Source organism: Gadus macrocephalus, chromosome 3, assembly GCF_031168955.1.
Source record: "Gadus macrocephalus chromosome 3, ASM3116895v1".
NCBI lineage: Eukaryota > Metazoa > Chordata > Actinopteri > Gadiformes > Gadidae > Gadus > Gadus macrocephalus.
In genome coordinates, this window is record NC_082384.1 from 24,849,832 (window position 1) to 24,865,449 (window position 15,618).

General features: G+C 44.7%; 1 protein-coding gene and 1 long non-coding RNA gene across 2 annotated transcripts; both read right to left on the minus strand.

Annotated features, from left to right (window-relative positions):
• Window positions 1-1,879: 1,879 nt before the first annotated feature.
• On the minus strand, window positions 1,880-3,998 carry LOC132454712 (uncharacterized). Its single transcript, XR_009524982.1, has 4 exons — window positions 3,951-3,998; window positions 3,778-3,870; window positions 2,633-2,760; window positions 1,880-2,336 (listed from the first exon to the last, which is right to left on the minus strand). It is a non-coding gene; the product is annotated as an uncharacterized LOC132454712 (long non-coding RNA).
• Window positions 3,999-10,784: 6,786 nt separating this feature from the next.
• c3h4orf33 (chromosome 3 C4orf33 homolog) lies at window positions 10,785-15,573 on the minus strand. The gene is made up of 6 exons (XM_060048239.1): window positions 15,397-15,573; window positions 14,950-15,125; window positions 14,672-14,732; window positions 14,183-14,234; window positions 13,449-13,648; window positions 10,785-11,701 (listed from the first exon to the last, which is right to left on the minus strand). The coding sequence occupies exons 1-6, from the start codon at window positions 15,450-15,452 to the stop codon at window positions 11,605-11,607; spliced, it is 642 nt and encodes a 213-aa protein (XP_059904222.1). The 5' UTR covers window positions 15,453-15,573; the 3' UTR covers window positions 10,785-11,604.
• Between the last annotated feature and the right edge of the window lie 45 nt (window positions 15,574-15,618).

Consider the following 15,618-nt stretch of genomic DNA (forward strand, 5'->3'; position numbering starts at 1 on the left):
ACACATGCACACACACACCCATGCACTTTACTCTATCAGACATTGCCGCACATTCTTTCTAGATCATCAGGGTTAGAGGAGTAAGTTAGAGTGACACAAAAGTTTCGGAGCCACTCATGGATTCAAAAAGTGGCAACTATGTGTGCGTGTGCGTGTGTGTGTGTGTGTGTGTGTCGGCGGCACCAAGACAGATTGCCACCACTACAAACTGGTACCGAATCATGATTGTGAAACTGGGTTCAAACTTCCAAGCCTTTCCAGCGAACAGGGTCACAGAGATAGATGGCGAGAGCGACAGAGCACAGATGAGCTGAACGCGCAGAGGAACGACGCGAGGTGGAGCAGAAAGCATGAAGGTCGACTGCTGAAAAGGGAAGTCCGATGCAGTACCGCGCTCCGTCTCGTGAATATGCGACATCCGAGCCTGGCTCCTCACCATCACCTGACGCGATGTATTTCTGAGTTTATTATTAACCCATTGTATTGTATCGGAGAGTATTTATATCCCTTAAGAGACCAAACACAATCCAAAGTGTCAGGTCAGCAATGATTCAAACCCCACTCAACCATACCTCCTCCTCTCCTCCTTCCCCTTGCGCTCTCTCTGACTCCAAAGGAGCCCCAATTCTGGCTCTAACCTTGTTTCCGCCTCGTATTTTTTTTTTTCCCTCACTTTGTTTGTGCCCCTTTTGTTCAAGCCTCTCCCCTTCCCCCCTCTCCTCTCATTCGTCCTCTTGGCTCTAACTTTGTGACTCCACTCCCTCTGTTGTCACGGTGCCTTTGTTCGGCTACCAGATCCATTCTGTTCTCCGCTCTTCCTGCTGTTCTCGGTCTCCTCTGAGCTCAGTGTCAGAACTCTTTCACTCTCCCCCCTCTCCCTCTCTCTTGCTCCCCCTCTCTCATGCCTCCCTCTTGGTTTACTAATCCTGCGTGACGCCTGTCACATTTTCATCTCGGCTTTACATTAAAGCCCCACTGCTCCTGTGTAAGCCACTGCTGCTACCGACGCTCCTTTAAAGCTAGTGTAGGCAATTTATTTGAGCTCTTTTGTCATATTTGTTGACGTTCTCATCGCATCCCAACAGTTATCAAATCAAATGCTCCAACTAAAATAAAACATACATCCGATATCTGGCCGTCGCAGGCCGGATTTAAGCCCGGCCAATCAGTTAATTCAACCAGTGATTGGTCGACCAGTTTTTTGCCTACCTTCTTGTGTGCACTCATCTACATTTACCTGACACTTTTATATCCAAAGTTCAATATTCATAAAACAGTCGGTACAGTGCGGATGTTCATAGAACCAAGTTCAAATCACTAGGTTAACCCATTCCCCATTTACAAAGACAGCTAGGTTAAGATGCTAGACAACACTGGTCCCTTAGTTTACCACTCGGTGTGATGATGGAAGCAATTTAGCCACTCTGGTTAGAGAAGACGTGGGATTATCGACTTGTTTGATGGATCAGGTGGTAAAGTAGGGGCCCTTGAAGCGACTCTTGTTTTTAGATTGATTAAACCCCTTTTAACTAATCGGAAGCACCTGTAAGCTGCTCAGCGCCAATCAATAAAAGCACACCGACTCAACATTTACAGAGAAATTAATGTTTGATTGTACATTAGAACAGCAGAAGCGGGAGGGAGGACACTTATTCAAATGGTATTGCACAGTAGTTGTAACCTCCATTAGGATTGATTGTCTAAAATATTGTCAACGTTAATAGTATATAGACTATGTAACAATTTGAAAGACACTATACAATGATAATTTGAGCACAACAATTTAGAATTAATTCAAAAACAGAAGCGAGCCTGAATAGAAATTGCAAGACAATACATTTCTCTGCATGTCTAGCAAAACCAGCATGAAAACAAACACTTTGTGCATTGAAAGAGTTTATTCATGAAGTAAAAGTTGTTAGGCCAGGCAGACTTGTGATAGCAACTTTGCTGGTCCTCATGCTCTCTAGCGGATGGATATGAAGATTGACGTCAGTTCATAGCAAACAAGTGCACTGGATGATTAGAAAGATATTTGATAAAACATAAACTAAAATGTCAAAAGGAAAAAGCACCATGGGGCTGCCTGTTTTGGTAAATCAGAGGTTGCAGAAACATTGATTATTGTAGCCTACTGACACTCAAGTTAAATATGTAAAGGCTCATCTTCAGGGCATTAAGCTGCCTATCCAGGTCAATGCAGTTTAACAATCAGGCCATTAAAGTGGCAAACAATAACAATAAGCAAGTGATTGATACGGAATGGGGTGAAGGTACAAATACATCCATCCAGGCCAGTCTGGCATCTGCACGACTCCCCCGTTTGGAACCACCAACTGGAAGGAGATCATGTTTCAATAGTGACAAAACTCTTAAGGGTTTTCAAATAGCCAGGAATGCAGTTGACAAGACAATCCTACAGTCGAGGCGGAGAACAAGCCAATCATTTAAATTAGACCAGCTACAAAAGACCTAGTCAGACGACCAAGTTTCTAAAAAAAGTAGCATTACGAAGCTAATAGGTGGCTTCCAGGTGCATAGGAGTTACTGCACCTAAAGAATAGTGTTCTAAAGTCAAGACTGCAAACAGCATCCTCCCCTAAGAGAAATCTCATAATTGAATAAGAATCACCTGGTTCTCAGCCCCACGACCACACTGCTACACGTCAGGAATCAGCCAGACAAGAGTGCCGTTAGACCAGAAGAACTTCATCAAGTGGGGCTGGTCCAGAAAGGCATGCTACGGTTCAACAAGTGGGTCTGGACCAGAAGACATTCATGGTTTGGTGCAGTGCATCATGGTACTAGAAAAGTGTGGCATGGTACATCAAAACAGGTCATCATGGTCGAGCAAAGTGGGGCAGGACCAGAAGACAGTCATGGTGGAGGTTCATCAAGAGGGGCTGGACCAGAAGAACTCCAGGGTGGGGTACATTGCATCATGGGTCTAGAAAAGTGTGGTATAGTAGAGCAAAGTTGCATCAGAGCATGTCATCATGGTGGAGCAAAGTGGGGCTGAACCAGAAGCGCATCATGCATGGAACGTCAAAGTGGGGTTGGACCCGACGATACTAGGCCCAGAAGATGCAAGGATCAGAGAGCACAAGATCAATCAGAGCAAAGTGGCCAGGCTTCACATTGCGGAGTCAAAGACTATGAAAGAAACTGTTCTGCACGATGTAGAGAATCAGATAGAGCTGAATATCTTCCTGTAAGCCAGGGTTCTACTTGATAGCTTTCTCCTGCCCATTCCATAGCCTTTCCCCCAGCGTCGCACTGTAAGACGCTTTTCCCCATTTTGTTGCCAAGGCAACCAGGGCCTAGTCTCAGTGTACGGTGGAGGTAGTCATTGCTCTGGGGGGGCCAAAGGGGCCCCCCCAAAAGTCAAGACAGTAACCTCATCAACACAAGTCAAACAAAATATACTCACCTCATTGAAAACACATTAAGCGGCAAAATCCATAGCAAGTTTAACAGGAGTTTGATTTCCCACAAAAACATATGCCAAAATATTGAGTTGCAATTTACATTTAAGGACTTTAACTTCTAGCAGAGGTTGTATTGGTCTTGAGTAAAAAAAATTGTCACCATGACAAAAACTAATTTAGGGACTAGAAGTGGCAAGTACTTTAGAGTAAAATTACAACTCAATAGAAAGTGCAGAACCCATGTGTGCAGTGAACCAATACACAAAAATCAAGGCCCACCTCAAAAGCCCAAACCACATCTAAACATCTCCATCCATCCAGCTCATGAAATAAACATGGCGTTACTCACTGCGGCGGTCCTCGCTGAAGCTAACCACTGGTGGCCACAAAAAACAGCAATGACAGGGACAGGAGCCGGAATCACAGACCGCAGCAAACCTCTCTGAACAATAAGAGAAACAGAAGCAAGCATCAAAAGTATAACACATGACTCACTAAAGAATAAAACAGTTGCAGACTCACCAGCTGGGTTAGGCTAGAGGCAGCCTCCACAAACAACGGAGGCCAGGGAGATACTAGAACACACCAGCTGTGTCTAATTAACATAAGTGCCAAACTGCATTGACCAATCATGGTCACTGGATGCAGGTGGAGGGTGTGGCATCAATTATGTTTAAAGCAAGCTGATTGGTGCTGCTCCATTGGGGCTGGAAGCATGTGTGATTGACTTGTCAATCCGATGCCACTGTAATCAAAAAGGGATTGGCATGACCACCTGCATTTTGGAAGCAAAGGAGCATTGGAACGTTAGACATTGTGTCGCACGGCGGAAGTATGGGTTGTTGCTCTGGTATTATTTATGCCATGTTTTTATACCATGTTTTTGATATGTTGCTTATGTGTTGAGGTGTTTTTTGCTAATCCCTACACTGTGCCCCCCTTAGAGGAGCATAGTTTGGGAATTAACTTTTTTTCCCCCCTCGTCTACCCTCTTGTTTACCTTTTTCTTATCTAACGAGGGAGCGCATGTGCCCCGACAGTCTCTCCGTCGTGTCTCCCCACACTGTCTTTTATGTTTCTTGGACGGGATGTAACTGGTCATTTCGTTGCTCTGTACTTGTGAAATGTGCAATGACAATAAAGTCTATTCTATGTAGTGCTTTTATATTTCATATTTTGCATGTATTGCGTTTACGCTTTTCATTGTCTTTGGTTTTACCTGATCGGACTAAGCTACGGGACCCGGCGATACAACGGCGTAGAGGTGGTGGGGGAAGGAGTCCAAGATGGTGTAGTGGATGGGGGCTTCTGCTCCCAGCCATTAACGCACTAGCTTTGATTACCGCTGTGTCCACATGACCCCCGGATGGCCTCCTTGAGCCAGAACCCCTGACCCGCTACCTGCTCCGACCGTTACGACCTGGATCTGAATCCACCCAGTCTGCTAAATGAGCAGTGCGTGTTAATAAGATTTACAGAGTATCTCTGCAAGGCTGAATATATATTTTTATTTTTTGGGGGATTTCAACATCCCTCCGGTAATACCTCTACCTATTAATTTATTGCAGTCGATCTGTTTTATAATTCCTGATCAAAGATTGAGTTGGGTTTTGAAGACTCTATCTGTGCCTCTAACCCATACTATTGCACTCTTTGCTCCGGTCGTTCCCCCGAGCAGGAAAACGGCATCACGTGAAGAGAAGGGTTTATAGTTCCCTCATGTCATTATGTACACCCTGATCAGTAACTCTAGCACAATATGGGAAAGAAACAGACGAGATTTTGTGTAGCTCCGCATACATGCTAATGCCAGTCAGTCGATCAATGTACAGGGTTACTGAGTGATCATCCGATCAGTTCAAAGTCCAGGATCTAGGATATCTTTATTATCAGCAAAGGGCAAATAGTTTTACAGCCAGCAGTAATCACATCACAGTCAGACAAACTATAAATGATTGCCTCAGTGTGCAACAAGTAAAATATGAAAACCACATTGAGTTATTTAAAAGGTCTTTGGCAGCAGGGACAAATTAGTCTGTTTTGTTTTAAGTCGAAAGGACTAACCGCAGCAGATTGTTTCTTGGGCCTGATGGAAGTAACATGAACTCCCTGGACAGGCAGCGCCAGGAGTAATTGGGGCTTCTTCAAAGTCCTTACCCTGTTCAAATGAGAAGGGTCATGCCTGCGATGTTGCTGAACACTTTGACATGTACCCTGTAATCTATTTATATTTCTGAGACTAAGGAACCCGTACCAACTCATAAAAGGAAAAGGTGAGGACTGATTCAATTAAACAGGAATAAAACATCTCCATGAAGGTATTTTCAACATTAAAACTTAAGAGCTTACTATAATGATTATCAGCAGCTTTGGATAATACTTGACTTTAATTTCCAAGGCCATAAGGATTACCATTGCTAAGTAATAACCGTGACATGATAATATGAAACCCGTTATATTGAAGGAGCAGTGTAGATTCTATATATCTAGAGATAAGTTTTCTATTGATTGGCATGTGGCTGAGTTACATCAGCAGGTCGAGAAAGTCACATTTAGAATACAAGAAAATTGGAATCAGAGTGGATGTTGTATTCATCTATAAAATATTATTTTCAGGTGATACCATAGTAATGTCATGTGTTATTAAGGCCACCACCATCGCATCGAGATGTGAAACTTGCTTTGGAAGCTGAAAATGGAGGCATGCAAGACCTTGATGGCATCTATTAAGAAGAGACTAATGCTTATCTTTCTAAGTCCTGCAACACTTTGAAAAGTGTTTTGCGGCGTTCATATTGACAGAATGTTTAGGCTACAGGGTAATTCTGGACTGCTGTTTGTACATAAATACCAGAAGCAGCCATGATGCCTAAACCAGACGAATGCTGGAACCATCAGTTCTGCTTCCAACACGTTAGACCCTCTTTTAACTCTTGCTTCCCGATTCTCCTATCAATCATTTCTACACGCACACACATATACACGCACACACAAACGCATGCACACACGCAGATCAATATATGCACACATGCACGCACGAATGCATGCACACACGCAAATGAACATATACCCGTATTCACACACACATACACACATGAACGCATGCACACACACACATGAACATATGCCCATATGCACACACGCACATGAACATATGCCCACACGCACGCACACACGCACATGAACATATGCACACACGCACACACACACACACACACACACACACACACACACACACACACACACACACACACACACACACTCTAAACTGACTATATTTGTGTCCATTACAGGCCATGTAGACCGGTTAAAGTGAGATTTAGTGCCAAGTCTCGCCCGGGTGAAGACAGCCCTCTCCTCGAGCCGCGTTCATATTGAGCTGTCTGCTAAAGTGAGCTACATTGAGTTAGCTCAGTGTATTTATTAATCCATGCAAATGCCATTTATTCCCCCCCCCCCCCCCCACCCCCACCCCACCCCCTTCAATACTGAGTGGGATGTGGGAGTGGAGAGACAGGGACAGAAGAGAGAAATATAGTGAGGAAGGGTGGATTTATTTTTTGTGCTCCTTCAGTAGCTTGATTATGTAGTGCTCATCGTAACATTTGCTGGCTGCTCGCTCTGTAAGATGAATATATACATACAAAGGAACGGCCCCCGAAGGAACAAGGATCTCAGCGCGCCACAGCTGCTGTGCTAACAGGCGCGGTGGAAATTAGTTTGTAAGGCGCTAGGCACACACACACACACACACACACACACACCACACATCACACAAAGACAAACTCACACAGTCTCTCCCCCACACAAACACAGACACCCACAATCATATAATACACACAGAAACACACACGCACACACTTTCTCTCACACTCACAAACACACATATTCTCCCTTACGCACGCACAAACCAGCAAAATATAGACACACACACACACACACACGGAAGCATGAATCACACACATACTCACACACACAGGCTCACAAAAATGGAAAGGCAAACTCACACACGCAAGCATCAATAGACACACACATACAAACACACACACATACAGAGATATTGAGAGAGAGAGAGAGAGAGAGAGAGAGAGAGAGAGAGAGAGAGAGAGAGAGAGCGACCCTGTCTTATAATATTAACAACATGACCCTGGTTCTCCGTTAACACTATTCTTAATGGTATGGTTTTTAAGATAACACTGTGATTTATTTCCCAATTAGGACTTAGAGAGAAAGTTGCGCACTAGTTTCACCAAACTGCATAAGCATTACTTTCAACCATAGTGTCATCAATTGGCTCATAACAAAATATATATCCTTCTTGTGTACGCTACACAACACAACAACCACAGGCTGTAATTCTTTCTTTGGCAGTGAGATATAATATCTGTACCGACATCAACTATTTGGCAGTTATTGTATTCAAATAAATAACATTGACGGATCCTCTCATTCAATAATTCAGCTTTTTTTTTTCCATTGCTAACCTAACATTAAAAACGTACGACAGATGGAGAGACTTGGCAAGGGGTCGGGTTCGGATAAAAATGCAATCAATTAGCCTCAAATGTCCATGATTTATATTGGGTCGCTCTCATAGAAAACACAACCTCCGTTCCTTTACCACTGACGCGGCTTGTTAATAATGTTTACATGAGCCGTGTTGTTTCCTGTTCCGTCACACTAGGAGGCTAATTGTGCTGGATGTTTAAAGGGGGGAGGGCACGTGAATTCGGATAATTGGCAATAATTAATTTCCATCAACTGTGTTGATTGTAAACCGTATATGTTTAACAAAGCCCTGATTTCAGCCGGAACACTTATTTACAGAATCGACGCAAATTGCAAAGCTCCTGCAGGGCTTGTCTTTAACTGATGAATTCACACACGTTTGATTGAGTAATAAGTCACCTTATATTTTCGCTTCCTCTCTCTTTCTTCCTCTGCATTGCTGTTGACAGGTGTAACCTTTCCGACTCTCTCATTACTGCGACCAGCTTATTCTTGTTCTCCTCCGCTCCACGCGGCCTCCTTTTGTTTTACAATGCAGAGGACGCTAACCCCTAGCGGCGTAGCCACCCGACAACAGGAACCTCCGCCTCGGCCCCGAGTTATCCATGCATGAACACGTTTAATACGCAGTACTGTTCCTTTACGTGGGCAACACGCGAGGCTGGGCGATCATCAGAGCGCTGGGGAGCCATGTTGGAGGCGTGTTGAATACAGCGAAGCCAACAGACACCATGTTTCTCCCTTGTAAAACCATGGAAACGTGCTCAGGTTCAGAAATGAAGAATGACGTTGGTTGTGTTTTTTTTCAATTCCTTTGGCTTTATAACGTCAAACAATGTAATGTGATTGGACGCTGGGCTTCAGCGCTGAACTCCGCAGGAACACCTTGGCAACAGTGGCACTGAAAGTGGGTTGATAACTTCTCGTTCCCAAACTTAATTGAGCCCTGTGCTGCCAACCGCCCATATCCACCCTCCCACCCTCCCATATTACCCATCTCTTGGCCGCTATCAGACACCATCACCTTCGCCTTGTCCTGGAGCCCCCATCACACCCTCCCATCGGCCCCGTCGTGCATCATGCACCAACATCGCTGACAGACGTCAAAACAGGGACATTAGAGTTTGAATAGAATGAGCCTTCAGTCAGGTCCAAGGGCAGACTGATCTTTCTAACAAGCTCCGGTCGTTTTAACCTTTGGATGGGAACACACAGAGTCAGAGACAGTGATGGTGATGCATTATGGGATTTAATTGAGTCATTTGGTCTGGTCTGGTGTGGCTTAAACAGTAACTGGGGGAACATTGACTAGCATTAAAGCCTGAATGGCGTATGACCAATTAGGCCGAGCACCATTGCTCCTCAGCGTTTGATCAGGTCTAGATGGCAGAGAGGGACGGTGGCAGCTGGCCAGGCGGTACACAGAGTGTCGAGACATTGATTCGTCCCTTTGTTTAAATCGGGTATGGACCAACTAAGCGCTTTTCACATAGTCCCCTGAAGTTTTTGTTATGCTATCTTTTTTTTTCGTTTTTAATATCTATATTTTATCTAAGCCTCACAGAAAACCCCTGGAACACGCAGCCGGTCGTTATGGTTTTAACGGGCCGACCTTTTGCTCTCCTCGACTTCAGCCGGAGCCAGCGACGCACTTTCCTTCATCCCCCCTGCCTTCTATTTTCCATCACAACTTAATCCGCATGCATACCCTCGACCACTAGTTAAACTTTAAAGAAATCACAGCCCGCCTCGCTGGAAGGTGAGCGATGGGACTGCCTGGCCGATTAACCAGAAAGTTTTCTGACCTGCATTACCCCTCAGCTTGTTCTGAATAGAGAGCAGGGAGGTGGGAGTATTCGGGGGGGGGGGGCGGGCGGAGGGTTTCGGGAGGGCTGGGGGCCCTTTCTGCGTTTATCTGTAGTAGAGAGACGGAGCTCCCTTATCCTCTCTCTCTCTCTCCCTCCCTCTCTCTCTCTCTCGCTCATCTCCTCGCACCAATTAAAAGGGAGTAGATGCTTTGGGTTTTGGTGTGGAGCGCACATCTCTCTTATGGTTTCACCGTGTTTAGTATTCATAAGGTAGGGGCTGATGAGGGATCCTTGAAATAAATGTAAACACACATACAGAGCACCAGGTGTTTCTGACCATCAGCCCGCATTTCGTACCTATTGACACACTTTTGCATTATTGAAAAATGTAACTGCAGCATTTTCGTGTTATTTGTGCGCGTGCGTGTGTGTGTGTGTGTGTGTGTGTGTGCGTGTGCGCCTATGTGAGTGCGCGCCCCCGTGCAACGCATGTGCACGTGCTTGGAGCGGCGCAGAATGCGGTGGCAAAGTACTGCAGGCGATGATTAGGAGAGGGCTTAAGCAGTGGGATCTCTGGGTCTAATCACTGCGCGCATTTCAAAGACGCGGGTGCCAATTAAAACTGATAGGACTCAATACGGGGGCTTAGGGGCTGCCACAGAGAGCGGCAACGCACCAAACATGAAAATCAATCGCCCCCTTACCCCCACCCCCATCTCCCTCGTCCTCCCCCCCCCCCCCCAAGAGGGGGGGGGGGGAGGACGAGGGAGATGGGGGTGGGGGTTGTCCAGCCACTGATCCGAGAAGAGCCCGGGATAAACACGCGGGCTCTCCGCGGGGCCTCCAGGTGGAAGAGGGTAGGCGAGGGGTAGGAGAAAATAAAATAAAATAGAAGTATCTCCGAGGTTTCTTGTGTTCCCTCGTGTGTCCCGCAGATCAAAGGGGCCTCCGTTCGTTCCTGAGTTGTACATCAAGGACAAAAGAGAAAGAAAAAAAAAACACACTCGCCAGGTAATAAAACCACACAAAGTGTGTCTGCGTACTAAGATCTTTATTGAGAGAGCGTAGGATTACAAAGACGTTTGCACTGAATATTCATTAGCGTGAGCGGTTTGATCAACAGTGAGGCTAGTGGAGTGATTGTAATACAATGCTGTTTGGTGCGATAGATCAAGGTAAGAGAGAGTCACCATTAGAGGCCGTGGTTCATTTCCCCCCCGAGACGCAGTGCCCGCGCACAGACGAGAGCTGAATGCCACAGTCGGCCCTCCTCCCCCCTCCTCCCCCCTCCCTATCGGCCGCATGAGGTCACAATCCGACGAGGCAATTTAAGGTTATGTCGAAGATATTGTGACAGGGTGAGTGAGTATGTGGATGTGCCGGCATTTGTGTGTACGCGTGTCTGTGCGGGCAAGTGTGTGTGTTTGTGTGTGTCTGTGTATGTGTATGTGTATGTTTCTTTGTGTGTGTGTGTGGTCTAGTGCATGTGTGTTTATGTGTGTGTGGCCTAGTCCATGTGTGTGTGTGTGTGTGTGTGTGTGTGTGTGTGTGTGTGGTCAAGTGCATGTGTGTGTGTGTGTGATTGTGTGTGGCCCAGTGCATGCCATCTAACACTCTGTGACAAGCTGATAACATATTTCATGTCAGCCCATTTGACATCATTAACTAATAAAGATCGATTGCTCTTTGTTCCCCGTCAATGACTTTGGTCTTGCTATTGGCCTGCCACTCTGTTGTGGTGTGTGTGTGTGTGTGTGTGTGTGTGTGTGTGTGTGTGTGTGTGTGTGTGTGTGTCCTTGTGTGGGTATGTTTCTGTGCGCATGTAAGGAAGAAAAACAAGCAAGTGTGTTTCGCTACAATCAGCACTTTCCTTTCCAGAGATCAGACTCTGGCTGGACCCAGCCTTCTCCCATGATGCTTTGCAGGGAAAAGTCTTGGAAATATTCCAGGAGGTGGCTAGACATCATGAAGAGAGAGTACAAGACAGAGAGGGAGAGAGAGAGAGAGAAAGAGAGAGAGAGAGAGCGAGAGAGAGAGAGAGAGAGAGAGAGAGAGAGAAAGAAAAAGAGAGAGAGATAGTAGTTAGTGTAATATAAAAATTAAATGTTCAATCATTACTAAACAAAATCCATGACAAATGTCATGGTATACGCCAAGCTGAATAACATATGGGAAATCATGGAGTGTAACAGTAAAACATCCCCGACAGAATTAGGAAAGAAATTACACTCACAATGAAAGACAAATTACTCTCGGAAACCATTCCAAAAAACGACACAAAACACAACGTTGAACTAATAGCCAGTGAGGCACGAGAAATCGAAATCACTCGCGGTCAGCCGACTGTGTTTTCTTCAGACCATGCGAGGAGCTGTCAGTCATAAAGCAGAGAGATTGCGGCAGTCTTCAGGGGGACTATGGTAATAAATGATAGGAGTCACTCGTGGGCTGCAATCTGTCCTGCCACTCTTGAGCAAAGTCTGCAGCAGAGTTATGATACATCCGTGCAAACTTCCTTTGATGGAAGGCATATGCAGTATATGGAGTCGGCGAGGCGGTATACAATATGCCGGCACCGTCGGAACGGGATTGATCTGGAAGGGAACTCAACACCTCGGCCCACTTTGAAAATATAACTGCAAAGAGGCCGTTTGGAAGGAGACTGCCTATTGGCCGCATTCAGAAATGTGTCTGTGAAAACACTCTGTGGACAAGTGAATACACCTTTGTGTACGTAAAGCTGTGTCGGAAATGGTGGAACACATTTTAATTTTGTGTTTAGGATTGGGTTGTGAATTTCACGTCTGACAAACCACACTAAGACCAATTCCCACCAAATCAACCATTACACATATCTAGGAGGCCGGGTAGGCAATTTATTTTTTGAGCATTTTTGTCGTATTTGTTCATCAATCATCAATCAATCAATCATTTGATTGGATGGCCTGACTGTCTGTCTAGCGAGTCAACCCACCCGGCTACCCTCGTTAACTCTGCAACTGCACTCATTGCGCTTGAATGCATGGGTCTTCTGTTAGGCTGGGCAGACCTATTGCTAAAGCAGGCGAGCTAGTCGTGTATTTCAGTGAGAGGCATTGGAGAGGGGCTTGAAGGGAGGGATGGGATTCTTTCGGTTGGATACATTCAATATCTAGCGTACTCTGGCTTCTGTCTCCAAATGGCATAACCCCGTTGTAAATACATGGTTATTTATTATTTTTGGCGGATTATTTTGCAGTGTAAGCAATATGTTAAAAAATAAGAAACGACCTACATTTGCATTTGCATTTAGCGGACGCTTTTATCCAAAGCGAATTACAATAAGTACATTTATCAGGAGAAGGATTTTCTGGGTAAGACCACAGATATGTATGCGGCCTGGCTCAATGGTTTATGATCGAGATCTAATGAGCTATGAGTACATTTGCATTTGCCCATTTTGTTGACATCTTTCCGTGTCCTGGTTTGTGTTTTCATTTCATTCATTCGGAATTTCGGAAAAGTGTGCAAAATAGTTTCATTTGTTTTCTAATTGAGTAAATTGGTGTGTGCTTTGTTTGCTGTGTTTGTTTTGGCACTTGAGGTACCATTTTGGTTTTTCCAAAAAGAGAACATGCCCTCTTCAAACACTGCACCAAACCAAAATCTCCCAAAAACAAAACCAAAAATCCACAGCCACAAACAAACAGACCAATTGACTCACAAGTTGGGCTTTTGTCCTTCCACGAGGTCTTCACGGGGGACCGGGTGGAGAGCTTCGTAGGTGCGGCCGGCTCCAGAGCCGTGGATGGCGTAGGAATTCATCTTGTTGACGTTGGGGGGGAAGAAGGCCCAGGGCAGGAGGGCCCCCCCCTCCCAGCGGCCCCCTGAGACGGTGGCATTGAACGACAGCGGCAGTTGTTGCTGCACACACACAACGCACAAGGGAACCAAAGGGATAGGATTGATTTGTCGTTTTCTTTCAAGTGCAATTTTACAAATAGAAAAAAATAATATTTTGGTAATAGAATTCAAACGATTTTTGGCCCAGTACACAGGAACAATTGGTTGCCATCGTGGAAAGGTATTGGTTTCTATCCAAGAGCTCTGAATTAAAAGGAATGCTTTTCTCCTCTTTCAACCAATAACAATAAGCATTTTTGGGCCATTGGAAAGCATTTTTCAATTTTCTAATGTGATAAAAACTAAAAGGCTTACAATATAGAGAAAAACAAACTGCACATATTATTACATTAATGCATTGAATATATGTTCAATGCACAATATATGTTGAATGAATTGCGTTGACAACGTGCATAACCTTGTACAAAGACTACAGCAACATAGACTAGACTTGAACACTCAAATCAAATGCTGGCTAAATGTATATGTTAATTGATGTTCATATGAATATATATATTTCTAAAACCATGTTTAATTCAATCACGGTCTGCCCACCTGGAATGCTTGTCCTCTCCCTGACAGCAACAACACCAGGTGCTGTCCATGTCTGAACACAAACAAACACAATAATGACGGAATAAATGAAATTCATAGTATAGAGATACATAAACATATATTGCATGTTGTTGTGGCCTTTAGCATTTTCACACACACACGCGCGCGCGCGCACGCACGCACGCATGCACGCACGCACGCACGCACGCACACACGCACACACACACACTCTCACACACACACACACACAGACACACACACACACACACACACACACACACACACACACACACACACACACACACACACACACACACACACACACACACACACACACACACACACACAAACACGAGAGTTCGATTATGTGTTTGCATGTGAGCAACCTCCCATGTGTTGGTCTTACAACACGCTTATCAAACATACAAAATTTGTGTATTCCTTAAGATCCAATCCATACACAATTCTTTAGATGTTATTCATACTTACGGACAGAGTTCTACCTCAAGGTAATTTTCAGTAGTGCTGTCCAAAAAAAAGGCCTCCACCACTGCAATCAACAATTAATTAATTTTACACTATTAAAATGTTGAATAGGATTTGCATTTTCACCTTTTGAAATCTCAAAGCCCAAGACATCCTTGAAAACTCATAATCGACGCTTCTTGAATGCATGTCTCGAGTACTCTACTTATTAACAACAGGAACAAGTTGCATCACATTAACCCGTTGCAGCACAATTCAAGGATTCGATGTTCAATCCTCACCTTCATAGTCCCAGAGTGCGGGGAACGGCAGGCCAGGAGGCCCGTTAGGAGCCTCCGGATCATTAAAGAAGGGCCCAGAGACCTTCATCATTAACCCCCCATCTCCAGGGGAAAACGTGATCTTCACGGGGTCATGTGTTACGGGGATGCTGTCCCACGTGTGTCCAATCAATACACTTAAAAATAATAGAGGTCCGGTCACAAAATCCATCTTTGCACTAGATCACTTCAACATACAGGTCAAATGTGCAGTGTGTAGGAATATTGTGATATGTGATTCACAATACAACACGCTCAATAAATACTCCCTTGACCATGTACGGCATTGAACTTTGCACACCATGTTACATCATTTGTTATAAAATGACGTTAAGGACACTTCAAAACAATCGGACTTTAAGTTGATTTATTGACTTCCTGGTACACCATTAACAACACATGTATTACCTTATTACCCGAGCACTCTTGGATTCTGGAACCGACATTCTCGAAAGATAAAGCATGAAATAGAAACGTTACTAAATAATATCTGACATGGAATATACATTGATATTTGCAACTATTCCCCTCGATAAAAAAACATAACTACAGCAGCGCGGAACCATGATTGAGAACCGCGGAGGGAACGAGTTCATTACCACACAGCTTGACGGTGATTGGTCGAGATTT